Genomic DNA, 27,725 nt, shown 5'->3' with positions numbered 1-27,725 from the left:
TTTAGGATTTAAGTTTTTAATGAGCGAGCGCCATATACAGTTTGCTCGATTAAAGTGTTGCTAATAACAGAAAGCAGTCACATCACACATTTCACTACCAATTGTCCTAGCACAAGAAGGCATGTGGCAAAATCTTGAATTTTCATTTGTGATTGTAAATGCACCAGAATTAGTCACTGACCAGTTTTTCATCTAGTCCCTGGTAGGTTAATACATAAAATGTAATAACAAAGTCACAAACTCAAGGTCCATGGGCTATCAAAAGTCAAATAATGACAATAGTGCAATTGTGACGAGGGTGGGCAAAGTTGGGGGGCCCAAAATTCTAATCTTTCATGGGGCCCAAAATTTCTGGCGGCGCCCCTGTCCCCCACAGTCCAAAGACATGCAGGTTAGGTTAACTGGTGACTCTAAATTGACCGTAGGTGTGAATGTGAGTGTGAATGGTTGTCTGTGTCTATGTGTCGGCCCTGTGATGACCTGGCGACTTGTCCAGGGTGTACCCCGCCTTTCGCCTGTAGTCAGCTGGGATAGGCTCCAACTCGCCTGCGACCCTGTAGAAGGATAAAGCGGCTAGAGATAATGAGATGAGATGAGATTGTAAATGCACCAGAATTAGTCACTGACCAGTTTTCATCTAGTCCCTGGTAGGTTAATACAAAAATGTAATAAAGTCACAAACTCAAGGTCCATGGGTTATCAAAAGTCAAATAATGACAATAGTGCAATTGTGACGAGGGTGGGCAAAGTTGGGGGGCCCAAAATTCTAATCTTTCATGGGGCCCAAAATTTCTGGCGGCACCCCTGTCCCCCACAGTCCAAAGACATGCAGGTTAGGTTAACTGGTGACTCTAAATTGACCGTAGGTGTGAATGTGAGTGTGAATGGTTGTCTGTGTCTATGTGTCAGCCCTGTGATGACCTGGCGACTTGTCCAGGGTGTACCCCGCCTTTCGCCCGTAGTCAGCTGGGATAGGCTCCAGCTTGCCTGCGACCCTGTAGAAGGATAAAGCGGCTAGAAATAATGAGATGAGATGAGATTGTAAATGCACCAGAATTAGTCACTGACCAGTTTTCATCTAGTCCCTGGTAGGTTAATACAAAAATGTAATAACAAAGTCACAAACTCAAGGTCCATGGGCTATCAAAAGTCAAATAATGACAATAGTGCAATTGTGACGAGGGTGGGCAAAGTCGGGGGGCCCAAAATTCTAATCTTTCATGGGGCCCAAAATTTCTGGCGCCGCCCCTGTCCCCCACAGTCCAAAGACATGCAGGTTAGGTTAACTGGTGACTCTAAATTGACCGTAGGTGTGAGTGTGAATGGTTGTCTGTGTCTATGTGTCAGCCCTGTGATGACCTGGCGACTTGTCCAGGGTGTACCCCGCCTTTCGCCCGTAGTCAGCTGGGATAGGCTCCAGCTTGCCTGCGACCCTGTAGAACAGGATAAAGCGGCTAGAGATAATGAGATGAGATGAGATGAGATTGTAAATGCACCAGAATTAGTCACTGACCAGTTTTCATCTAGTCCCTGGTAGGTTAATACAAAAATGTAATAACAAAGTCACAAACTCAAGGTCCATGGGATATCAAAAGTCAAATAATGACAATAGTGCAATTGTGACGAGGGTGGGCAAAGTTGAGGGGCCCAACATTCTAATCTTTCATGGGGCCCAAAATTTCTGGCGGCGCCCCTGTCCCCCACAGTCCAAAGACATGCAGGTTAGGTTAACTGGTGACTCTAAATTGACCGTAGGTGTGAATGTGAGTGTGAATGGTTGTCTGTGTCTATGTGTCAGCCCTGTGATGACCTGGCGACTTGTCCAGGGTGTACCCCGCCTTTCGCCCATAGTCAGCTGGGATAGGCTCCAGCTTGCCTGCGACCCTGTAGAAGGATAAAGCGGCTACAGATAATGAGATGAGATCTCTCTCTTATATCCCTGCACGCTTTGCGTGCATTATGTCTGCCGCTGGCAGACATTTTACCATTTTGCACCCTGCTGTAAATTATTTGTACCCTGCTATTCTCCCAAACTTTGAAGCCCCTGAATTATTGAATAAAAGTAAGAGAAAACATTCTAAAAGTTGATGTTTCTTTACACATTTTGTAGCATTGTCTGTGGGTTTGTAAAGGGGGTCCCCGGCCAGAAGCTAATGCTGTTTGGGGGGCCTTGGCATGGAAAAGTTTGAAGAGCCCTGCACTAGTGTATGGGAAGGTGCACCTGATGTGTCCAGTAGTTGCACCGCGCTGCATGATGGGGGCAGTGAAGCAACACAATCCGGTTTTATTCCAGTGATAAAGCAGCTCGTTTCCTCCTCGCGTCCTGATCCGCTCGAGATGGCCTCGTCACGGCTGGAGCGCTTGTGGGGTCGTTTGCTGCGTGTTGTTGTTAAAGTGTTCTTGCTAGTTTTCAGGTTATTCGCGCCTCAACAACAGCCAGGAAGCAGAGAAGGTCGCCGGCTTCCCCCCATCACCGAGCCGCTGCTGCTGCGCGCTTCCGCCGGCCAGCTCGCGCAGAACATCCGCCGCAAACAAGTGAGACACCCAGTCCGCCTTAATGCGCCACTTTATCCTAAACACACTGTAACCTGCAGCGATCTGACCTCCTTTAAAGGCTTCTCACAACAAGCCTCAGAGTCAGAGCTCCGTTTCCGGAAGAGATGCACGGTGGAATTATGGGAAGTGTAGTTTTGTCTAGGTTTGTTTGACTTGCAGCACTTAACCTTTGACCCTGTAATAAATTCTGCTGTATAGATATCAGGGTCATTATTTAACCTTGTGCAGTAATGTTTTGTGTATTTGGTGGTGTAGGGGTTAGTTCTATCGCCTCACAGCCGATGGGTGGGGTTCGAACCTTCTCCTCGTGCCTGTGTGGGTTTCCTCAGGGTGCTCTGGTTTCCTCTCACGATCCAAAGACATGCAGAGTGGGTCAACTGGCTTCTCTAAAGGGTTGTTTTACAATCAGGGTACACAAGCTAAAAATCACATTTAACACTTATTATCTTCAATATCAAAAGGCTTGCCGGCACGGTGGTGTAGTGGTTAGCGCTGTCGCCTCATAGCAAGATGGTCCCGGTTCGTGCCCCGGGGCCGGCGAGGGCCTTTCTGTGTGGAGTTTGCATGTTCTCCCTGTGTCCGCGTGGGTTTCCTCCGGGTGCTCCGGTTTCCCCCACAGTCCAAAGACATGCAGGTTAGGTTAACTGGTGACTCTAAATTGACCGTAGGTGTGAATGGTTGTCTGTGTCTATGTGTCGGCCCTGTGATGACCTGGCGACTTGTCCAGGGTGTACCCCGCCTTTCGCCTGTAGTCAGCTGGGATAGGCTCCAGCTTGCCTGCGACCCTGTAGAACAGGATAAAGCGGCTAGAGATAATGAGATGAGATGAGATCAAAAGGCTTGACTAAATAAACTTGGTTGTTTATTGTAGCCCTGTGATAGCTCTATTTACCATGCAAAAAAAAATTTGGTGATAACGTTATTTTTGGTGAATGTATGGCAATATATGTCATATTTAGCAAAATTACTCGTGTCATTTAGAAAAAGTGCTTTTTTTTACCACAGGTAGCTCCAAAAGGGATGCACTTAAATCATTCTTTATACCATAAAACAAATATTTGGTTCCGTATCATTGGAAACATAGTTAAGTTTTAATGTTGAATGCCAGTAAGTTTTCAGACTATTTTGATCAAATTAGTATGTAATTGTGTCAAAAAAAAAATGTCCTCTCCGAGACAGCTAATTTTTCAATATAAAATAACATATCTAAAATGATGATTTTCATCCTAAAATGTGGTCAAGATATTGGGACATAAATATTAGAGACAACTAACACAAAGCTTACAGCCTTATATTTAAAAGCACTATGGAAGTAGTGGATTCTGAATTGTCAAAAAAAAAAAAATGTCCTCTCCGAGAATCACTTCATTTGTTTCTCCCAGCCCTGCTTAAAGCTACACTTAATCTTCTTTATCTTATAGCAGATTACACAAAACTACCATACACACATGTCAAAAAATTACCTGAAATCTGTTCTTTAACTTGTCCTTCACTTAAAAATTGGTACAAGAACCAGTTTGAATCAATTTGAATTTTGGACCCCTGTGACACAAACTTTGTACCCTGATTGTAAAACAACCCTAAATAGGCCATTTGCAGGAATTGGTCATGTCAGTTTTCCCCAGACTGTAGCAACAAGCCCGTGGTGGGCAGGCTAACTTGACATTCCTTGACAACCATGAGAGTTTGACTGGTGATGTGAAGCAATCCATTTCTATAATTTTTACCTTTTCTACTGTTTTTTTTTTTTTTTTAACCCGGATTTTCATGTGTACTTGGAAAAAGTTTGTGGTTTTAACTTCTGTCGTAAGTTAAAGCGAATCATTGGCTGTAAAAGAGAGTTTTTTGGAGTCAAGTTGGTCGCCGGTGAAAGAAATTCACGTGCGTATTTATTTTCAAGAATCTTCACATGTTAAGCGAATGATAAAGGTACTGGTAGGGTCAGCACAGTGGTGTAGTGGTTAGCACTGTCGCCTCACAGCAAGAAGGTCCGGGTTCGAGCCCCGTGGCCGGCGAGGGCCTTTCTGTGCAGAGTTTGCATGTTCTCCCCGTGTCCGCGTGGGTTTCCTCCGGGTGCTCCGGTTTCCCCCACAGTCCAAAGACATGCAGGTTAGGTTAACTGGTGACTCTAAATTGAGCGTAGGTGTGAATGTGAGTGTGAATGGTTGTCTGTGTCTATGTGTCAGCCCTGTGATGACCTGGCGACTTGTCCAGGGTGTACTCCGCCTTTCGCCCGTAGTCAGCTGGGATAGTGGTTAGCGCCTCACAGCAAGAAGGTTCTGGGTTCAAACCCAGTGACCTGTGTGGAGTTTGCATGTTGTCTGTGTAGGTTTCCTCCGGGTGCTCCGGTTTCCCCCACAGTCCAAAGACATGCGGTTAGGTTAATATGGGACGGCCTTGGGCTGGGGTGCCCTTGAGCGAGGCACCTAACTCCTGATTGCTCCCCGGGTGCTGTTAGCATGGCTGCCCACTGCTCTGGGTATGCGTGTGTGCATGTGTGTGTTCACTGCTTCAGATGGGTGAAATGCAAAGAGGAAATTTCACAAGTGTGTGATGAATAAAGCTGTGCTTTTTCTTTTTACCTGAGAAATCCGCCATTTTGCACGTGAATTTCTTTCACCGGCGACCAACTTGACTCCAAAAAAACTCTTTTACAGCCAGTGATTCACTTTAATTTATGACAGAAGTTAAAACCACAAACTTTTTCCAAGTCCACGTGAAAATCTCATTATCTCTAGCCGCTTTATCCTTCTACAGGGTCGCAGGCAAGCTGGAGCCTATCCCAGCTGACTACGGGCGAAAGGCGGGGTACACCCTGGACAAGTCGCCAGGTCATCACAGGGCTGACACATAGACACAGACAACCATTCACACTCACATTCACACCTACGGTCAATTTAGAGTCATCAGTTAACCTAACCTGCATGTCTTTGGACTGTGGGGGAAACCGGAGCACCCGGAGGAAACCCACGCGGACACGGGGAGAACATGCAAACTCCACACAGAAAGGCCCTCGCCGGCCCCGGGGCTCGAACCCAGGACCTTCTTGCTGTGAGGCGACAGCGCTAACCACTACACCACCGTGCCGCCCCCACGTGAAAATCTGGGTCAAAAAAGACAGTAGAAAAGGTAAAAGACAGCTATTCTAGAAATGGATTGCTTTGCATCGCCAGTCAAACTCTTACGGTTGTCAAAGAATGTCAAGTTAGCTTGCCCACCACAGGCTTTTTGCGATGGGGAAAACTGACACGTAACCAATTCCTGCAAATGGCCTATTGCTCCTAAGTATGAACATAAAGTTAAGTTAACCCTGTGATAGATGGGCACCCTGCCTCTTGCCCTAAGTCATCTGGGATTGGTACCAGCTTCCCCCGTGACCCACGATGATAATAAGTGGCATAGGAAATGAATAAAGAGTACTGTGCAAATGTTAGGCACCCTTTTTTTTAGTGCAAACTTTGTTTTAGATTCTTACTATGAGTCAGTACAAAAACATCTTAGATTTCCAAGTATTAGTTTTCCAGCACAAAATTAAATGTTACAGAAAAATCTTTGTCAGTAAAGAACACTCTCAGAAATAAAGTACAACTCCGATTCCAAAAAAGTTGGGACAAAGTACAAATTGTAAATAAAAACGGAATGCAATGATGTGGAAGTTTCAAAATTCCATATTTTATTCAGAATAGAACATAGATGACATATCAAATGTTTAAACTGAGAAAATGTATCATTTACAGAGAAAAATTAGGTGATTTTAAATTTCATGACAACAACACATCTCAAAAAAGTTGGGACAAGGCCATGTTTACCACTGTGAGACATCCCCTTTTCTCTTTACAACAGTCTGTAAACGTCTGGGGACTGAGGAGACAAGTTGCTCAAGTTTAGGGATAGGAATGTTAACCCATTCTTGTCTAATGTAGGATTCTAGTTGCTCAACTGTCTTAGGTCTTTTTTTGTCGTATATTCCGTTTTATGATGCACCAAATGTTTTCTATGGGTGAAAGATCTGGACTGCAGGCTGGCCAGTTCAGTACCCGGACCCTTCTTCTACGCAGCCATGATGCTGTAATTGATGCAGTATGTGGTTCGGCATTGTCATGTTGGAAAATGCAAGGTCTTCCCTGAAAGAGACGTCGTCTGGATGGGAGCATATGTTTCTCTAGAACCTGGATATACCTTTCAGCATTGATGGTGTCTTTCCAGATGTGTAAGCTGCCCATGCCACACGCACTAATGCAACCCCATACCATCAGAGATGCAGGCTTCTGAACTGAGCGCTGATAACAACTTGGGTCGTCCTTCTCCTCTTTAGTCCGAATGACACGGCGTCCCTGATTTCCATAAAGAACTTCAAATTTTGATTTGTCTGACCACAGAACAGTTTTCCACTTTGCCACAGTCCATTTTAAATGAGCCTTGGCCCAGAGAAGACATCTGCGCTTCTGGATCATGTTTAGATACGGCTTCTTCTTTGAACTATAGAGTTTTAGCTGGCAACGGCGGATGGCACAGTGAATTGTGTTCACAGATAATGTTCTCTGGAAATATTCCTGAGCCCATTTTGTGATTTCCAATACAGAAGCATGCCTGTATGTGATGCAGTGCCGTCTAAGGGCCCGAAGATCACGGGCACCCAGTATGGTTTTCCGGCCTTGACCCTTACGCACAGAGATTCTTCCAGATTCTCTGAATCTTTTGATGATATTATGCACTGTAGATGATGATATGTTCAAACTCTGCAATTTTACACTGTCAAACTCCTTTCTGATATTGCTCCACTATTTGTCGGCGCAGAATTAGGGGGATTGGTGATCCTCTTCCCATCTTTACTTCTGAGAGCCGCTGCCACTCCAAGATGCTCTTTTTATACCCAGTCATGTTAATGACCTATTGCCAATTGACCTAATGAGTTGCAATTTGGTCCTCCAGCTGTTCCTTTTTTGTACCTTTAACTTTTCCAGCCTCTTATTGCCCCTGTCCCAACTTTTTTGAGATGTGTTGCTGTCATGAAATTTCAAATGAGCCAATATTTGGGATGAAATTTCAAAATGTCTCACTTTCGACATTTGATATGTTGTCTATGTTCTATTGTGAATACAATATCAGTTTTTGAGATTTTGTAAATTATTGCATTCCATTTTTATTTACAATTTGTACTTTGTCCCAACTTTTTTGGAATCGGGGTTGTACATTACTGGACCTTTAGGGGTACAATGGCTTGTCACTGGGCCAGTACCTAGAGTCTAAGGTACTTATTTGTACCCTGCTTGGGAACATGTGTACCTTTTTAGCCCTTAAAAGGTACACATAATTACCTTGAAGTCCAATAATGAGCCCTAGGGGGTACATTAGTGCAGACTATACCTTGGAGTACAGAAATGGACTCTTTCTGTACTCCTATTTCCAACAGTGAAAGAAGCATATTACACAAGAGGCCACTGTTGAGACAAAAAAAAAAAAAAAACTTAATGAAGGCCACTAGGTTTTACTGCAAAAAAAAAGCAAGTGCATCAGTCAAGGTCTCCAGAAGAACTGAGACTGTTTCTGAAAGTTCCCCAGTAAAACCTACAGCTCATTTCTTTATAAAGCTGTTTTTTAAAGCAAAATGTCATCACACCAAATATTGGCTTTGTTTCATTTATTACTGTTTATTGCTCTTTATAGTACTTTTTTAACATAGAAACATTTAATTTCGTTCTTTCTGAAGGCATCTTTGCTCGACAGAATTTCTTTGCATGTGTGTGAGACTTTTGCACAGTAGTGTATAAATATCTTTTATGACATTGGGTTGGGATTTTCACCACAAAATAAACTAGAACGGCACTCGGTAGAGTACCTTCAGAGAGTACTTATGCCAAGCCGTATATTTGGATTTGCGTCAAAATCTGATCAATTGTTCCTTGGCCCATGACTCACCTTTCCTCAAAATTTCATCAAAATCCATTCAACAAATGGAGGTGACACCAACAAAGTTGGCGAAGGTAAAAATAATAACAGTAATAATCACAAATACCCTGGCTATGCTTCATGGACCCCTGCTTTTCGCAGTTCGTTGGATTAGAGACACGTCAACATTCCTGCATTCTGAAAAGGGACAGTTTATTTTAATAGCTGCATATCTTCAAGAACTTAGTCGTTTTAAAGTGTATAAAGGTCAAGACAGCCAGAGAAATGATCAGCCTATTGTTCAAGGCTTATGCCCTAATCCAAACGTGGCTTTAAATATGTGGGAACTAAATCCAAAAGCAGTAGGGAGAGTATTGTGCTTCACTGCAACCAAATTGCCACATTCAGGGGAAAAAAGTAATGCACAGGTAGATTTTTGTTCTCATGTTCTAAGCAGTGTAGATGTATTCAAAGGGAGTTTTAAGTCTTTTGTTATATGATCAATAAAATGTAGGTTTACACTCCATCATCTGCCTCTTCTATCAAGCATACCCCATTATTATTGCAGCAGATATTAAAAATGTATTAATATAATCCAACTAGGGCGGCACGGTATGTAGTGGTTAGCGCTGTCGCCTCACAGCAAGAAGGTCCGGGTTCGAGCCCCGTGGCCGGTGAGGGCCTTTCTGTGCGGAGTTTGCATGTTCTCCCCGTGTCTGCGTGGGTTTCCTCCGGGTGCTCCGGTTTCCCCCACAGTCCAAAGACATGCAGGTTAGGTTAACTGGTGACTCTAAATTGACCGTAGGTGTGAATGTGAGTGTGAATGGTTGTGTCTATGTGTCAGCCCTGTGATGACCTGGCGACTTGTCCAGGGTGTACCCCGCCTTTTGCCCATAGTCAGCTGGGATAGGCTCCAGCTTGCCTGCGACCCTGTAGAAGGATAAAGCGGCTAGAGATAATGAGATAATCCAGCTATTCAAATATTATGAATGTAAATATGGTAATAGGTCAATATTTACTTTTTTTTTATTTAAAGATTTGTAGTCTTGCATGTTTTTATAGTTTAATTAATATTGCAGTTATACTGAAGTTAACATATTTTGTTTCTAAACTTAGGAAGAAGTGAAGTTAGGAGATTAGGAAATGAATAACTAATATATGCATTATCCATCCATCCATTATCCATAACCGCTTATCCTGTGCAAGGTCGTGGGTAAGCTGGAGCCTATCCCAGCTGACTACGGGCGAAAGGCGGGGTACACCCTGGACAAGTCATCAGGTCATCACAGGGCTGACACATAGACACAGACAACCATTCACACTCACATTCACACCTACGCTCAATTTAGAGTCACCAGTTAACCTAACCTGCATGTCTTTGGACTGTGGGGGAAACCGGAGCACGCGGAGGAAACCCACGCAGACACGGGGAGAACATGCAAACTCCGCACAGAAAGGCCCTAGCCAGCTGCTGGGCTCGAACCCAGACCTTCTTGCTGTGAGGTGACAGTGCTAACCACTACACCACCGTGCCGCCCTAATATATGCATGAATGTGACTAAAATAATTTGAAAGCCATTCAGTTTAAGTAACAATAAATAATAACTCCAAGCAGGTATATAAATATCAACAGTGCTAGTGATTTAGTTATTTCCACACTCATCGCACTGTTAAGTAAGTAATGATGGGGTGGTATTCACATGACTCTACTGGCACATCCACTTCAGTCGAGAAAGTGCATGTTCAGATTTTATTCGTTAAGGTTTTATTCAAACCCTAGGTAACAAGTGTCCAGGTGGTTCAAGCCTACATTGATCGCATCCAGGAAGTCAACCCACTCGTCAATGCTTTGGTTAAAGACAGGTGAGTGAGGCTCTCGAGTGTTCCTTTTTATCTGCACCTCTGATGGATATTTGAACTCTGTTCTGATCATAGACCTCACTCGAACTTTTTTGTCTTGGTCAGGTTTGCTGCAGCTCTCCAAGAGGCAGCACAGGTTGATAAACTGATAGAGGAGGAGACAGGCGGAGAGGATGTTCTGGAGGACAGGCTTCCTCTTCTTGGAGTGCCCTTTACTGTGAAAGAGGCCTTCGCCCTGCAGGGTAACTACGGCCACATGTCTGTTCATTTAATACGCATCTGTCCTTTAATGGCAACAAGTAGTGAAAATAACTGAAAACATTTATTGTCGTATATGCAGAATAGTACAATACACCACACAGTATATTGGAACATAATGTGCATGGTCATACAGAATACAATATATCAGAATGATGCGTTATATACAGTATATACAGCAACCACATAAGATTTGACAGTTGCTAAGTTCTGTTTAAAAACACCGATCCAGTCCACTCAAAGACGCCCAACAGCATAGTGTAAACCAACAGACCCTTCTCTAATAACATAACACAGGATGCAATAGCAGCAGGCTTTTTCCATCTCTCTCTGTCTTTCTCTCTCTTTCCCTCAGGCATGCCGAATTCTACAGGATTGCTGAGCAGGAGGGCGGTGGTTTCAGGAGTGGATGCCCCACCTGTGGCTCTGTTAAAGCGGGCTGGAGCAATTCCACTTGGTGTAACCAACTGCAGTGAGCTGGCCATGTGGCTGGAGTCCCACAACCACCTTTATGGCATCACCAGGAACCCTTACGACCTTGGGAGGATAGCAGGGGGCAGCTCAGGTTTGGACAAATACCATGCTTTGCATAAGTGTTAAACTAATCCCCTCACCCACCCCAACCCCTTTTTTACCACCCCTTACTTGGAGGGCATTGGAAAGAGAAGCAACCAAGACACCAAGACTAACTCTCAACATAATGCTACCACCACCATGCTTCACTGTGGAGGTGGTTTTCTCAGGCTGAGAACTTTCTTCTACAACCCCGATTCCAAAAAAGTTGGGACAAAGTACAAATTGTAAATAAAAACGGAATGCAATAATTTACAAATCTCAAAAACTGATATTGTATTCACAATAGAACATAGACAACATATCAAATGTCAAAAGTGAGACATTTTGAAATTTAATGCCAAATATTGGCTCATTTTGAAATTTCATGACAGCAACACATCTCAAAAAAGTTGGGACAGGGGCAATAAGAGGCTGGAAAAGTTAAAGGTACAAAAAAGGAACAGCTGGAGGACCAAATTGCAACTCATTAGGTCAATTGGCAATAGGTCATTAACATGACTGGGTATAAAAAGAGCATCTTGGAGTGGCAGCGGCTCTCAGAAGTAAAGATGGGAAGAGGATCACCAATCTCCCTTATTCTGCACCGACAAATAGTGGAGCAATATCAGAAAGGAGTTCGACAGTGTAAAATTGCAAAGAGTTTGAACATATCATCATCTACAGTGCATAATATCATCAGAAGATTCAGAGAATCTGGAAGAATCTCTGTGCGTAAGGGTCAAGGCCAGAAAACCATACTGGGTGCCCGTGATCTTTGGGCTCTTAGACGGCACTGCATCACATACAGGCATGCTTCTGTATTGGAAATCACAAAATGGGCTCAGGAATATTTCCAGAGAACATTATCTGTGAACACAATTCACCGTGCCATCCGCCGTTGCCAGCTAAAACTCTATAGTTCAAAGAAGAAGCCGTATCTAAACATGATCCAGAAGCGCAGACGTCTTCTCTGGGCCAAGGCTCATTTAAAATGGACTGTGGCAGAGTGGAAAACTGTTCTGTGGTCAGACGAATCAGAATGTGAAGTTCTTTATGGAAATCAGGGATGCCATGTCATTCGGACTAAAGAGGAGAAGGACGACCCAAGTTGTTATCAGCGCTCAGTTCAGAAGCCTGCATCTCTGATGGTATGGGGTTGCATTAGTGCGTGTGGCATGGGCAGCTTACACATCTGGAAAGACACCATCAATACTGAAAGGTATAGACCCCTTTCACATGACGTCACCGCGCCGCGAGATTTTGTTAGGCGCCATATTGGAAGACCAAGTACATGCACTCAAGACCAAGTACATGCACTCCTGAGTGAAGGTATCACTGTGCTGTCGAAGCGCACAGAAGGTGTTAGTACGCCTGTCATTATAGTGCGGACTTTCCATAGCATAGAAAATCGCCATGTTTCAATTTGTGTAACTGAACTTTGTTTCATGTCACTGGTCATATAAACCTATGTAAACAGGAAAAACGTGGAAGAGTTTGGTCGCATCTAACTATAGCCCCAAAAAATACCATTGGACATGCTGAGCCTAGCTACATTGCTAACAGGAGCAACAGCGCGTCTGACTGACTGGGAGGTCGCACAAAGCTCGGAGAGGTACGGATCAGCTCGTCTCAATTCAGAGAAGAACATATTTCATTATGGAAGTACGGTGGACTGTTCCTTTAAGGCTATGGTTGTCCAATGATCAGGTTCTCCCTCCTGAACTGTGGGTTTCTCCAGTTTTTTCAGAGTTATGCTCTGGACCCTTGGTTGCTTCCCTAATGCCAACCTTCCCCAGTCACTGACTTTTTGATGCACAGCCCCCCTTTAGGCAGAGTCACGGTGTGCACTGTTCTTTCTCTTTTCAGTAATGGATCTAACGGTACTCTGTGGGATATTTAAAGTTTGGAATATTTTTTTCAGAGTTTTGTCCTGGACTTGTTTTGATAGCTCCTTGATCTTCATGATGCTGTTTCTTTAGGTATGTTCTCTAACAAACCCTGGCGCCTTCCAGGAACAGGTGTATTTGTGTATTTATATCAAGATCACATGACAGTTTAATTGCACATAAGTTGATGACATTCAACTAATTATGTGACTTCTGATGGCATCTGGTTGCTCCAGAACTAATTGAGGGGCTTCACAGCAATTGGGATGAATAGTTATGCAATCATAAATTTTAACTTTTTTTTCACTAATTTTGCAAACTATATAGATTTTCCAGTGCACTTCATTATTATGGGCTATTGCATCTTCAGTGACCACTTGTGGTTGCAATTGGTGAAGAGAAGGGTTGCTAAAATTGAATTTTCTGATTAAACCTTGGCATATCTTGGCCAAAGTTGGCTGATTGACTGCATTCATGGTAAAGTCAGTGTATTTGAACTTTTGCTTAACTCTTGCTTTAACACAGAAGAATGGTCAAATATAACCTGTTTGTTTTCTCTCTCTCTCTCTCTCTCTCTCTCTCTCTCTCTCTCTCTCTCTCTCTCAGGGGGAGAGGGAAGTATAATTGGTAGTGGAGCTTCTGTGATTGGAGTTGGATCAGACATTGGAGGAAGCATTCGTATACCTTGCTTTTTTAATGGCATCTTTGGCCATAAGCCAACATCAGGTAGGAAGAGAGAGAGAGAGAGAGAGTGAGTGAGTGTGTGTGTGTGTGTGTAACACGGTGGTGTAGTGGTTAGCGCTGTCGCCTCACAGCAAGAAGGTCCGGGTTCGAGCCCCAGGGCCGGCGAGGGCCTTTCTGTGCGGAGTTTGCATGTTCTCCCCGTGTCCGCGTGGGTTTCCTCCGGGTGCTCCGGTTTCCCCCACAGTCCAAAGACATGCAGGTTAGGTTAACTGGTGACTCTAAATTGACCGTAGGTGTGAATGTGAGTGTGAATGGTTGTCTGTGTCTATGTGGCAGCCCTGTGATGACCTGGCGACTTGTCCGGGGTGTACCCTGCGTTTCGCCCGTAGTCAGCTGGGATAGGCTCCAGCTTGCCTGCGACCCTGTAGAACAGGATAAAGCGGCTACAGATAATGAGATGAGATATATTACACACACGTGTGTATATATACATTTTATATATGTGTGTATATGTGTATATGTCTTTGTGTAGTTTGTAATGAGGCATGCTGTCATTTTTGCTTGTCTGTAGGTATAGTAAATAACGGAGGTCAGTATCCCCCAGCATCTGGACAGCAGCCAGGCTTCCTCTGTACAGGCCCCATGTGCCGTTATGCTGAGGATCTTTTGCCCATGCTGAAGATTATGGCAGGACCCAATGCAGAAAAGTAACTCCAATTAGATCATTTAATAAAAATATCTCGCAGATAAACAAATCGAGCTAAAAGTCCATCTTTGTCTGTCCTTTATAAAAAAAAAAGCCACATGTTAAATTTGTTCTTAACCATATAACCAGTAAAGTGATGAAAATAGACGGGACTTTTTTTTTTTTTTTTGTCAGGGAGGCCGCCATAACTCCATCGTGCGTGATGTCATTTTCCACGAGCACAACAGAGGTGTACAAGTGCATGCTGTACCAGACTATAGTATGATATTATGGTCTAGCATGACTTCTCAGTCAATTTGTTTGCATTTCTGCACACAAAAATTATGGCAATGCAGTATTAGAAAAGGAATCAAAATAAAGTAGTGACTAGTTTATTGCCTGTTCATTTAAAAAAATATATAATTACCTGCTTATCTTCCATCCGTTTGATGCGTGACATGGTATGCTGTAAACTCTGGTGCTGTCGGTGTTTTGTGATGAAACAAAGTCAGGATCGTGTCTGGCTTCAGTTGTCGTTTCTGCCTCGTGTCTCACTTCTTCCCAGTGATTTTTTTTTTTTTAAAGTCTTCCACAAAGCAATCTTCTGTAAAATGCTCACTGCACAATTTGCTGCTTTTTCCAGGAGTAAAGTTTTCTCGCTTTACTTGATGAAGCCACTCGGCCAAACGTCTTGGTTCCTTCAAAGATAGCCATTACATTTACCCATCTTTGAGAAGATATAGATGAAGACACTACTCCTTCACAAACCACTAGAATTATACTACTTAAAATGTAATACACAGACAAAATAATGCTTGAAAAAATGGATGCTGGTAATAGCTTTGGCTGCACGCAATGTTGTATCCAGAATGGAATGACGAAGACGTGCGGAATCCTACGTCATGCAGCGCCACCCTCGTTTTCGTCTCCTAATACGGTACATCCATGTATCTGGCTAATCCAGTATGGCCGCACCTGGGGAAATGGCCCAACGGACTGATGTTACAACCTTAACATGTTTTTTAAGCTAAAGTCTGCTTAATTTTTTCGTCGAGAACATCTTGTATTCATGTATAATGATGACATTTCATAACTCCGTATTTTCAAAATTTCCTGGTTAATCGCTTTAAAGTGCAATTTCCGAGGCTTGTTTGTTTTGGACTGAAATAAAAATGTATAGCAATGGAATTGAGGTTATATTCTAATGATTGTAAGGTTGTGAGATCAAATCTCAGGACTGCCAGAGAGCTAGCTGCTCAGCTAGATGGATATATATAGATTGGATTCAACTCCGTTTTACCATCAACCAAATTATTAAAGGTATTAAATGTGTTCAGCAGTTTGCATTGTGGGACGTTTACTGCTATTACAGTAGTCTTTTGATAGACAGTAAAATATATTCGATTCAACAACACCACTTGCGTAATAGTATCTACCACACGAGTTGTACTGTGTATACTATGTACTAGTGAGTTCAAACCCAAAATCAGTTCATCATCGGGTTGCATGAGTAGAAATACAATCTCAGGAAGCAACTCTCTTTAAAACCTCTGTAAAACCATGACTCTGCTGTACCTCACCACAGATTATTCCTCTCTGCGAATGTGGATCTGAGGAAACTCCGGTTCTTCTCTGTTCCTCATGATGGAGGATCACCTCTTCTCTCTCCTGTAGACCCACAACTGATTCAGGCACAGAAGAAGGTGTGTGTTTTGTATATTTGTAATTCATTTTTAACATCTACACACTAACATTAACATTACAAACCTCTTAACTGTAATCTGCTTGTGTGTTTCAGGTGGTTGAGCGGTTGGAGACTGATTTAGGCGTCCAAGTTCAAGAATTGCGCATCCCTCAGCTCAAATATTCCTTTCAGATCTGGGGAGCTATGATGTCTTCACCTGACAAGGATGGAAAGGTTTGCCTTTGTTGTTTTCACACTTTGACATTGCAGCCTTGTTGAAAGGGGTCCATAAAGTATAGTTGAAAGTCTTCCGGATTTACCCGGAGATCCGGATATTTGACAAAACTCTTGAAAATCTCCGGTTTTCCGAATGGAGAAATTTATTTTTTGGATTTTTCGCGTTCCTAGACGCGGCGTAATACTTTGCATCGTCCTTGCATGGGCGTGGTCCTTAAATAGCCCAAACATAGTTCATTGATTAAAGACAGGTGTTCTTTGTTAACGGCGCGCGTGCCAGAGCTCCTTAGGCGCACGCGCCCAAGGCGCGCCTTCAGATGCATGAGCTAAGGCGTGCAGGACTGACACCGTTCTGTACAAGCGCAACACAATCGCACTAGAAAGCATGGTCAAGCTGCCAGTGTAGCTGCAGTCTTTTTAGTTGCGAATTACAAGTATTTCCTCGTGTTAATTCGCCATGTCAAAACAAGCGAAACTTTCCTCCTTCTTTCGATGTGAAGAGAGGTAAGCAATTTATTATATATTTTTTTCCATCAAAGTTGCATTTTGTGGCTTCGAAGCTAAGTTTTAGTGCCGTTTCTAGAACACAACATCAAGAAAACGTGGAAGAAACAGCAATAATGGAAGAGCTGGTTTCTAAGCTACCTAAAACTAGCAATGGTAATTTATTTTTTGTTACATAATGTACTCAGGCTGCCAGTCAGTGTGTGACCCCCCCCCCCCCCCCCCACCCCTGAAAAATCCTCGCTACACCCCTGATTTACATGAGAAATTTGGTCTTCATTGGTGTGTTTAAATTTACAGACAATATGAACTAATGTAAACAATTGGCTTCAACTCGCATAAATATGAATTGGAAATTTTTAGTTCACTTTAGCTCAGGGCTTTTCAAAGTGTGGGGCGCGCCCCCCCTGGGGGGCGCCAGAGTTCTTCAGGGGGGGCGCAACGTGAGAGACAAAATGGATCGGTTTTTAGTACCTAAAGCTACAGTGAGTGAGGAGACAAAGTCTGGGCCAAGCAAAAAAAACAGAGCCTCCAGATGTTGTGATTCGCAACTTCAACGCAAATTCAACCAATCCCCGCGAATTCAGGGCGGTGTTGCAATTATATCCAATCACCGCAACTTTCCCGCAAATTTGACCAATCGTTGGCGTCGTCTTGAGGTGACGTCGACAAACTACCTTCCGCCTTACTTCCGTGTGTTCAAGAGAAGCAGCATGCGCGTCGTGTTGCCAGATTGGACGATTTCAAGTGCATTGTGGCGGTTTTGAACATAATTTGGACTGGAAAACGTCAGCAGTATCTGGCAACACTGAAAGTGTGTTATGTTTACAGTGAAGGACTGTGTGCACTTTATTTTATTTTTTTTTACTTAATACAAGAAGTTAATGGATGCCAACATTTTTGCCAAAATGGTATTTTATTTTCCATTGTTTAGGCAGCTTCAGCATCATACTGTGAGATTCTGTTCAAATTGTTTTTTTCTTCTATGAAGCCTGAGTCATTTATTTTATTCGTGTATAATTATTGTTTAATTTAGTCTTCAGGAGAGACTGCCTGCACACAGTACTAGTATTAGTTTTTTTTTTTCTTACATGAAAGCTGAGGCATTTATATTATATTTTAAGGTAACTTCATGTTGTGCTGTGAGGTTCTCTGAACTTTAACTTTTGAACCAACAGGTGCATTTGGATAAGTAAAGCCTATTTTCCTGCATTTTTGTAGTCCTGGTAATCTTTTATATTGGTAAAGTTGTTTATAGGACCATTTCTCAGTGTCTTTGTTTTTTTAATCAGTAGTTTTTCAGTAATAACTTAATATTTAACATATCACTCGATTTTAATCACAAAAAGGGAAACTCGCAATTTCTCGCAACTTTCACTTCCTCCCGCAATGTAATCGCAACAAAAACCTAAAAAACACCGCAACTTTCATCGCAATTTTTTTGGAACCCCCCCCGCAACATCAGACATTTTAGCCCGCAGCAATCACAAAAAAGGACCGCGGAATCCTGGGGGACTGAAAAAAGAAGGAAGTATGAGCATGATTATTTAAAGTTTGGATTTTCATGGGCTGGATCTGAAGATGCTCCACTGCCACAGTGTGTTGTCTGCCAAGAGGTGCTAGCTAACGATGCTATGGGATGTTTAAAATGTGTAAAACAAGATGTTTTAAAAAGCACAGATGTTTAAAATGTGAAAAAGAAAAAAATAATGTGTACAACAACCATTTTTTTAAAAATACGAATGGAACATTAAGTATAGCAACAACAAAAATTGTAAGGGGGGGCGCGGTTGTTTATTTGCTCTCCGAGGGGGGGCTGACTCTCCCACAGTTTGAAAACCCCTGCTTTAGCTTATGCAAACACACAACTCTACTAAAAGATTGATAAACGAGGCTCAATGTCCCCAACATTGAAACCTGAAAGCTTTAGAAACTCTAACAGACCTTTACTTTTTAACAGGACTGTTTTGGGATTTTGCTGAGTTTACCTTCAACTGTCTGATTTTTTTTTCAAAGTAATGAACTGTGTAGCAGGAAAATCACCGCGTTTTCTAAATGCACTCCTGAAAATTACTCATTAACTAGGGGAATTAAATGTGATATTTTTGATGTTAATCATTAATGTACATGAAAGAAAAAGGCTTAAAAGTTATAACTTGTTTTTAGTGAAAATAAGTACTAAAATGCACTAGAATGCAGGGTTTTGTGTGTTGTTATTAAAATTTTTTCAGGGGACGTGCCTCCCCCCCCCCCCCCCCCCCCCAATCTTAGTTTGGCTTTCAAAAGTTAAGGATTTTTTCTTTGTTCCACTTTTATCTCTAATAAAGCTAAGGGTTGCTTCAGTCACTGGTTCTGGATATTTTAATACAAATTTCAGGCGCAACTGAAACGGTAATTTCTATCCAGTTATACGTATATACAAATTGGAAAACTGACCGTGCTGTAGGTTTCATCCAAATGAGTGCAGTTGTCTTTCCTCAATGACATTTGAACTTTTTTTTGCATGTCTTGAGTGTAAGGAGTGTACAGCAGGGGGTGGCACGATGGTACAGTGGTTAGCACCGTCACTTCCCAGTAAGAAGGTTCTGTGTTCGAACACCTTGCGGCTCTGTGGAGTTTGCATGTTCTCCGTGTGCCTGCGTGGATTTGCCCCCACAGTCCAAAGACACGTGGATTAGGTTGACAGGGTACTCTAAATTTCCCATAAGTGAGCAAGTGTGTGAATGGTTGTTGGTTTGGGTGTTAGCCCTGTGATAGATTGGCAACCTACTTCGGCTGAATCTCACCTCTTGCCTGAAGTCATCTGGGATTGGCTCCAGCTTCACCCATGACCTTGATAGATAAGCAGTATAGACCCCTTGCACTGACATCACGTTTACATTAGCAACCATTGCTTAGGTTGTCCTGGGGGACAAGCGCACTTTGTTTACGTACTGAAGACAAGTGATCTTGAAGTAACCAGATGTCTGTTGTTCGAAGAAAGCTACAGCTAAACAAGCTTTACTACCAGATTACTTGGATAATCTAAGGTAGAAAAAAGCAAAGGATAGATACGCACAAAAATTAGAGTTTATTAATGGTTATGATCTATACACAATTCCTCGAAACGACTGGAGTGGGCGATGTAGATTTGTGACCTACATAGATGTTGGCATGTACCCTCTCACTGCATTTTCTCTGTTTTAATTTAAAAAATAAACCTTATCGTTTGCTGGAAGAGAAGAGCAGGGAGGATTGAGAATCAAGCGGCTGTGGTTTGTTTACACCCCATACTAAAACTTATAGCGTCCTAGCAACCACTACAAAGACGTGTTTTTAAAAAAAAAAAAGCCCCAAAATGCTACTTACCCGGGCATAAACGATACAGGATTTATCTTGTAGTGTCCTGATTCCCAGATCTTTAATCCAGCTACATATAAAAAGTTGTATGCCTCCATGCTCTTCCAGGTTTTCATCTATTTGTCCATGCAGAACGATGTCTGCAGCACCAGGTAGTTTGTCAGGGGACTGAATGAAATGGATAAGTTTTCAAATAATCAGAAAAATCCTTCTTTACTAGTGTGTAAGGATCTATCCCATCACAAAGAGCAATTTTCTGAAGGTATCTTAACCATGCATTGGGCTCTAAACTGTGAAAATAGTCGGAGACAGTTTCACTAGCTCTTTACAATAACGGCAACCAAATTGGTTTGTCTGACCACCATTTCACTCACCGGAAGTAAACTTGCAAGTAAAAGTCACGTGACTGAATACAACCCATATTCTATTCCAGGTTAACCACTCGCAAAGAATGACTGACTGAAAAACCTTTAACTTCGTGGATTGTCAGTGAAGAAAATGGTGAGATGGTGGCCGTACACTGCGACTGTATGGTAGGCCTTGGAGAGAGCTGTTCTCACATAGCATCGCTGTTTCACCCTGGAAAGGGATTCACTGACGGTTACAGATTAAAAAGGCAGACTGGGTTCTTCCTAATGCTATGAAAAAAATCTCCTACTCCCAGATCAGAGATATTTCCTTTCTAAAGAAATGCCCAAGACAAGTTCCTAAGCCACAATCAGAAGTTCAAGACAAAGTTCTAGGGAGACGGTAATGAACAATTGGAACAACCAAAAACAGTGCAAAAATGAACCATGTTTAAGACCGATTTAGCCTTGCTTACAGGAAAGATGGTGTCTGGTTGTCCCTCAGGAGAAATTATCACGTGATGCATGATGTCCCACGCAAGGGGTCTATAGATAATGGATGGATGGATGGATGGATAGTACAGTAAGATGGAGTCAGTGACTATATTCCACCAATTGACTTCCCTTTAGCATTTCCCTTTGTAGGAATTACCTTTGCCTTCTTACAGAACATTGTAATAATAACATGAAGTTTGTTAGTGAACTTGGAAGCCAAGTGATCAAGTGAACATGACAGTCATCTTCAGGATCAGACTGTGAAGTTGTGTCTAAATATACTTAAACACTGAAATACATGTGTTTTTTAAATTTTGATGTGGTGTGTTAATTAGCACACTAGCTAGTTAATTTGCCAAGAAACAACTTTACATAATAGCCTGTACTTGTCCCCAAGTTCAAGTTGGTTTCCAGTGGAAAAACTGCTTCTCATGTTGCAAGTGGCCACTTGTGAAGTTGATGAGGACATGTTAAAGCAATTTTGGAACACAGGGAGGGTCTGCTGTTGCTTTTGTGTAGTTTTATGATCCCTTCCCTCTTAACACTAACTATTTTAGATATACACCAGTATGGGCAGATTTGATGCAACGCACATAATGTGTTGATGGTGGTGCCAAGCCAAGAAGCCTTTATTTGTCACACGTACACTCGAGTACAGACTTAAGTACCTGGGCAGCTATGCTACAGCACCTGGGGAGCAGGTGTGGGTTAGGTACCTTGCTAAAGGGCACTTCAGCCCAACATTAGGCCAAGGCTGCCCCATGTTAACCTAACCGCAAGTCTTTGAACTATGGGGGGAAAGTGGTGCACCCAGAGGAAACCCACACAGACACTGGGAGAACATGCAAACTCCACACAGAAAGGCCCCTGTTGGTTGCTGGGCTCAAACTCGGAACCTTCTTGCTGTGAGGCAATAGTGCTAACCACTACACCACTGTGCCACCCGATGGTTCAACTGGGCAACTGATATGTTTGTCTTAACCAGTGGAAAGACTTACAAAAACTATGACCTGCAGATGGGAAAACTAAGCTCAAGTTTGTATAAAGCTTTATATTTGGGTTGATATGTGCTAACTAACTGAGGATTGTTTTTATTTCAGCTCCCTACTACTTTTGCTGAGCTGATGGGTGGAGGTGAGAAGAGAGTACGGCCTGTGTGGGAGCTTTTCAAATGGCTTCTAGGACTGTCCTCTCACACCATGGCTGCTATAGGTACATGCTCCTGTTTTTGCAAGTGAAAGAGAAGGATGGAGATCTCACCCCTCTTCTTGGTATCTCATTTCTCTTGCTGCCTGTCTTTGTTGCTCAGGTCTGGCCCTGGTGGAGATGTTCCAGAGCTCACAGCCATCTGAGTTCATTTTGCAGCAGAAAGAGAGTTTGCAAAAGGAGCTGGAGGAACTTCTGGGTACTGATGGAGTGTTGTTGTATCCTTCACACCCTCAGTTGGCCCCCAAACACCACCAGCCTTTATTCACCCCCTTCAACTTCTCTTACACAGGTCAGCCTTTACACTTCCTTGTGTTTCAGTAATGTTTGATTAACTTTCTGTTTGAGTCTCCATCACAAATTCAAAGCACCCTTGCCCAATTCCTCCTGAATGATCCTATCTCAATTGTAAACAGGGTCCAGTGTGTCTTGGATACACATTGTGAGATGAATACTCAAATCATTTTCTGAGTCGGTCCCAACATTGAAGACCACATTGTCAACTGTCATGACCCTAGTCACCAGGGTTGTTGTTGACCACAAAATGCTTTAATTATACCTAGAGGAAGTCAGTCACTCCCACACCAGGACCTGGTCTTCCCAGGCAGTCTCCTGTCCCAGTATTGCCCAGCTCTGTGTGGTACCAATCTCTGTCTCTATAGCTTTCGGCCTCTCACCTGTTCTATAGCTAGGGTTACGGTGGGGGGCAAATTCGCTGGTAACCACAAGAGTTTGACTCCCTGCTCACATCTGTATTGCAGTGTGCTTTGCCAGATGGCAGTAGGTACCATTTTTATGATGGTCTTTGGTATGACCCGATTATGAGTAGAACTCGTGATCTCTCAATCGAGAGGCAAACATGCTAACTTGTGGTCAGCTTATGGTTATACCTAGAGGAACTGACCCCATAATCTTCAGACACATAATGTTCTGAAAATGCCCAATCAACAAACATGGGTATCTTCACAAAGTGGCTTTTGTCAAGCAAGTCTGGCAACCCTGCTTGTCATGAAATCCGTTCAGGTTGTCACTAGAGACACTTTTGAGACAGATGAAAAGGTCTAATCATATATCTTTCTTGGGTGATTGCTCTGTTAGTAACTATTGAAGAATTAAATCAAAATGCCTCCTGTTTGTTGACCCACACTGTCCGAAATAGGGGTACAGTAGGAGTCAATTTCTGTCCCCCAAGGTACTAGGGCTCATTACTAGACCTCAAGGTAACTTTTTGTAGCTTTTTAGGGACAAAAATCTACACATGCTTCCAAGCAGTATATAAAGGGTACAAATACAGTTAGGTCCATAAATATTTGGACAGAGACATTTTTCTAATTTTGGTTCTGTACATTTACCACAATGAATTTTGAACAAAACAATTCAGATGCAGTTGAAGTTCAGACTTTCAGCTTTAATTCAGTGGGTTGAACAAAATGATTCCATAAAAATGTGAGGAACTAAAGCATTTTTTAAACACAATCCCTTCATTTCAGGGGCTCAAAAGTAATTGGACAAATTAAATAATTGTAAATAAAATGTTCATTTCTAATACTTGGTTGAAAACCCTTTGTTGGCAATGACTGCCTGAAGTCTTGAACTCATGGACATCACCAGACGCTGTGTTTCCTCCTTTTTAATGCTCTGCCAGGCCTTTACTGCAGCGGTTTTCAGTTGCTGTTTGTGGGCCTTTCTGTCTGAAGTTTAGTCTTTAACAAGTGCTCAATTGGATTGAGATCAGGTGACTGACTTGGCCATTCAAGAATATTCCACTTCTTTGCTTTAATAAACTCCTGGGTTGCTTTGGCTTTGTTTTGGGTCATTATCCATCTGTATTATGCAACGCCGACCAATCAGTTTGGCTGGATTTGAGCACACACTACGTCTCTGAATACCTCAGAATTCATCCGGTTGCTTCTGTCCTGTGTCACATCATCAATAAACACTAGTGACCGAGTGCCACTGGCAGCCATGCATGCCCAAGCCATCACACTGCCTCCGCCGTGTTTTACAGATGATGTGGTATGCTTTGGATCATGAGCTGTACCACACCTTTGCCATACTTTTTTCTTTCCATCATTCTGGTAGAGGTTGAGCTTGGTTTCATCTGTCCAAAGAATGTTCTTCCAGAACTGTACTGGCTTTTTTTTAGATGTTTTTTAGCAAAGTCCAATCTAGCCTTTTTATTCTTGAGGCTTATGAGTGGCTTGCACCGTGCAGTGAACCCTCTGTATTTACTTTCATGCAGTCTTCTCTTTATGGTAGATTTGGATATTGATACGCCTACCTCCTAGAGTGTTGTTCATTTGGTTGGCTGTTGTGAAGGGGTCTTCACCATGGAAATTATTCTGCGATCATCCACCACTGTTGTCTTTTGTGGGTGTCCAGGTCTTTTTGCATTGATGAGTTCACCAGTGCTTTCTTTCTTTCTTTCTCAGGATGTACCAAACTGTAGATTTTGCCACTCTTAATATTGTAGCAATTTCTCGGATGGGTTTTTTTTTTTTTTTCTGTTTTTGCACCTTAAGGATGGCTTGTTTCACCTGCATGGAGAGCTCCTTTGACCGCATGTTTTCTTCAAAGCAAAATCTTCCAAATGCAAGCACCACACCTCAAATCAACTCCAGGCCTTTTATCTGCTTAATTGAGTGACATAACGAAGGAATTGCCCACACCTGCCCATGAAATAGCCTTTGAGTCGGGGCGTCGTGGCTCAGGTGGATAAGGCGCCATACCATAAATCCGGGGACCCAGGTTCGATTCCGACCCCAGGTCATTTCCCGATCCCTCCCCATCTCTCTCTCCCACTCATTTCCTGTCCTGTCTCTACACTGTCCTATCCAATAAAGGTGAAAAAAAGCCCAAAAAATATCTTTAAAAAAAAAGAAATAGCCTTTGAGTCAACTGTCCAATTACTTTTGGTCCCTTTAAAAACAGGGTGGCACATGTTAAGGAGCTGAAACTCCTAAACCCTTCATCCAATTTTAATGTGGATACCCTCAAATGAAAGCTGAAAGTCTGGACTTTGTCCATGTCCATTATACAACTATAACTTGAATATGTTTCAGTAAACAGGTAAAAAAAACAAAATTTGTGTCAGTGTCCAAATATATATGGACCTAACTGTAAGTACCTTAGTGAGTTCTGCCCCAGTGACAAGCCATTGTACCCCTAAAGGTACAATAATGTACTTTATTTTCTGAGAGTGCAATCACTTGAGCCTCAAAGAGATAATAAAGCACCAGAGAAGCCATTAAGATGGTGACGGGGATCTTCCCAGGAGAAATAGTGAAGTGATTCCAATGAGGGTGTTCAAACTGTACTGTACTACAGCAATATTTATAAGGATCACCTTCTTCAAAGGACTTTCATATAATCATAGACATTTTATGATTCACTTTTGTTCAGATAGTCAATATCTTGCTTTTCCCTGACAAATGGCTCTCTCTGTGCAGGGATCTTTAATATCCTCGGGCTGCCGGTGACCCAATGTCCTTTAGGACTTAGTGTGGAGGGTTTGCCCCTTGGAATTCAGCTTGTGGCAGGAAAGTTGCAGGATCGTCTCTCTTTGGCCACTGCTCTGTACCTGGAGAAGGCTTTCGGTGGATGGAGAGAGCCGGGTGACACAGAGCACACACCGAACAGCACCTCGAATAATGTCAGTAATGCCACGTAACTAATAAACTGTCCATACATTAGTTACTTTAACTTCTCAAAGCTTAGTTACCACATAATAACGTGGTTAACAGAATATTAAGGATAGATAGATAGATAGATAGATAGATAGATAGATAGATAGATAGATAGATAGATAGATAGAAAGGAAGGAAGGACAGAAAGACTGCAAGAAGTAAGGATATACTGTATGTATTATTATTAAAATATGCCACAGAGATGAATGTGAAATGTTGTCATTTATACTGCAATTAAATTACAATTAAAATATTGATATATTGATGTAGTATTGAGAATAAATAAGTAGAAAAATGAAAGGATGAGATGAAAGAATGAATGTATTATCTATTCTTAAAACATGCTGCAGAGATCAGTCATTTTGCTGTGATTGAAAGAAAAGAAAAAAATGAAAGAAAGGGAAATGTATTGTTAAAACATGCTAGAGATATCAGTATGTAATTTTATTGTGATGAAAGAAAGACTGCAAGAAGGACGAAAGGAAATATGTAATATTAAAGTATGCCACAGAGAGTAATGTGTAATTTTGTAATTGAAATAAAAATTTCGCATATGCAGGCATACACATCCACACACGGTAGCAGTCAAAAGTTTGTACACCCCTACTCATTCGTAGGTTTTTCTGTATTGTGATCTTGTTCTACAATGTAGAAAATAATTGAAGACATCAAAACTATGAAATAACATCTGGAACATATACAAACAAAAACTGTTCAAAAACAAAATGTTTCATATTTTAGATTCTTCAAAGTAGCCAGCGTTTACCTTGATGCTTTGCACACTATTGGCATTATCTGAACCAGCTTCATGAGGTAGTCACCTGGAACGCTTTTTAATTAACACGTGTGCCTTGTCAAAAGTTAATCAGTGCAATTTCTTGCCTTCTTAATGTGTTTGTCAAGTAGTAAATAATAAAATACAGTAAATAGCCCTATTCCACACTACAACTGTCATAATCCATATGTCAAAAACGGCTCGACTAAGTAAAGAGAAACGACATCCATCATTACTTTCAGACATGAAGTGTCTTTTAATTAATAAAAATAAAGAAAAAACATTGAATTAGTAGGTGTGTCCACATTTTTCACTGGTACTGCACTCTCTCTCTCTCTCACACACACACACACACACACACACACAGTAATATTATTAAAACCTGCCACAAAGAGAAAGACGTAATAAAATATATAATACATGCTATAGAAATGTACGTGTAATGAAATTGACTTTTTTAAACAGCAGAATAGTAACGCATGTTTCTGTGAACACCTTTTATTAAAGAAATGAGAAATAAGAATGGAAAGAGCTGTAATATATAATATGCATATTAATATGTTTCTGTAAAATAAACAGACTTCAGACGCAAAAAGTCACACCTCGTGTTTGACCCATGTTACGAGTTGAGGAGTGTCGTGTCTGTATCTCGTACCTTTTGAAAGTTTGTTATATGTAAGACAGATGTTTGTGAATATTCTTTGCTTCATAAAATTCATTTTGGCCACTTTATTAGGAACACCCATCCACCTGCTGTTTTATGCAGTTCTCTAATCAGCCAATCCCTAGACCGCAGCACAATGTATAAAATCATGCCGATACAAATCAAGACCTTCAATTAATATTCACTTCAAACATCAGAATGGGAAAAATTGTGATCTCAAAGTGTGACTTTCTTTCACTGTGGCAGGGTGTTGGTTTGAGCCAGATGGACTGGTTTGAGTATTTCAGAAACTGCTGACCTCCTGGGGTTTTCACACACAGCAGTCTCTAGAGTTTACACAGAATGGTGCAAAAAACATTGAGTGAGTGATAGTTCTGTGGGTGGAAACAAACACCTTGTTGAGAAGAGAGGTCAG

General features: G+C 42.0%; 1 protein-coding gene and 1 long non-coding RNA gene across 2 annotated transcripts; one reads left to right on the top strand and one right to left on the bottom strand.

Annotated features, from left to right (window-relative positions):
• LOC132889692 (uncharacterized) lies at positions 1–2,621 on the bottom strand. The gene is made up of 2 exons (XR_009655085.1): positions 2,222–2,621; positions 1–573 (listed from the first exon to the last, which is right to left on the bottom strand). It is a non-coding gene; the product is annotated as an uncharacterized LOC132889692 (long non-coding RNA).
• faah2a (fatty acid amide hydrolase 2a) lies at positions 2,269–27,222 on the top strand. Its single transcript, XM_060926441.1, has 11 exons — positions 2,269–2,535; positions 10,226–10,308; positions 10,411–10,547; positions 10,919–11,128; positions 13,611–13,730; positions 14,260–14,395; positions 15,959–16,076; positions 16,172–16,291; positions 22,080–22,191; positions 22,289–22,477; positions 25,635–27,222. The coding sequence occupies exons 1-11, from the start codon at positions 2,338–2,340 to the stop codon at positions 25,853–25,855; spliced, it is 1,644 nt and encodes a 547-aa protein (XP_060782424.1). The 5' UTR covers positions 2,269–2,337; the 3' UTR covers positions 25,856–27,222.
• The last annotated feature ends 503 nt before the right edge of the window (positions 27,223–27,725 follow it).

Source organism: Neoarius graeffei, chromosome 7 (genome assembly GCF_027579695.1).
Source record: "Neoarius graeffei isolate fNeoGra1 chromosome 7, fNeoGra1.pri, whole genome shotgun sequence".
Classification (NCBI taxonomy): Eukaryota; Metazoa; Chordata; class Actinopteri; order Siluriformes; family Ariidae; genus Neoarius; species Neoarius graeffei.
Note: the sequence above shows the minus strand (reverse complement) of the source record. Positions and strands in the feature narration are given on the sequence as shown.

Excerpts from the sequence above, each read along its gene's own strand:
- faah2a (XM_060926441.1), top strand. The coding sequence starts at position 2,338 with ATGGCCTCGTCACGGCTGGAGCGCTTGTGGGGTCGTTTGCTGCGTGTT. Across the intron at positions 2,536-10,225 it reads AGAACATCCGCCGCAAACAA|GTAACAAGTGTCCAGGTGGT; the intron begins GTGAGACACCCA and ends TTCAAACCCTAG. Across the intron at positions 14,396-15,958 it reads GCAGGACCCAATGCAGAAAA|ATTATTCCTCTCTGCGAATG; the intron begins GTAACTCCAATT and ends ACCTCACCACAG.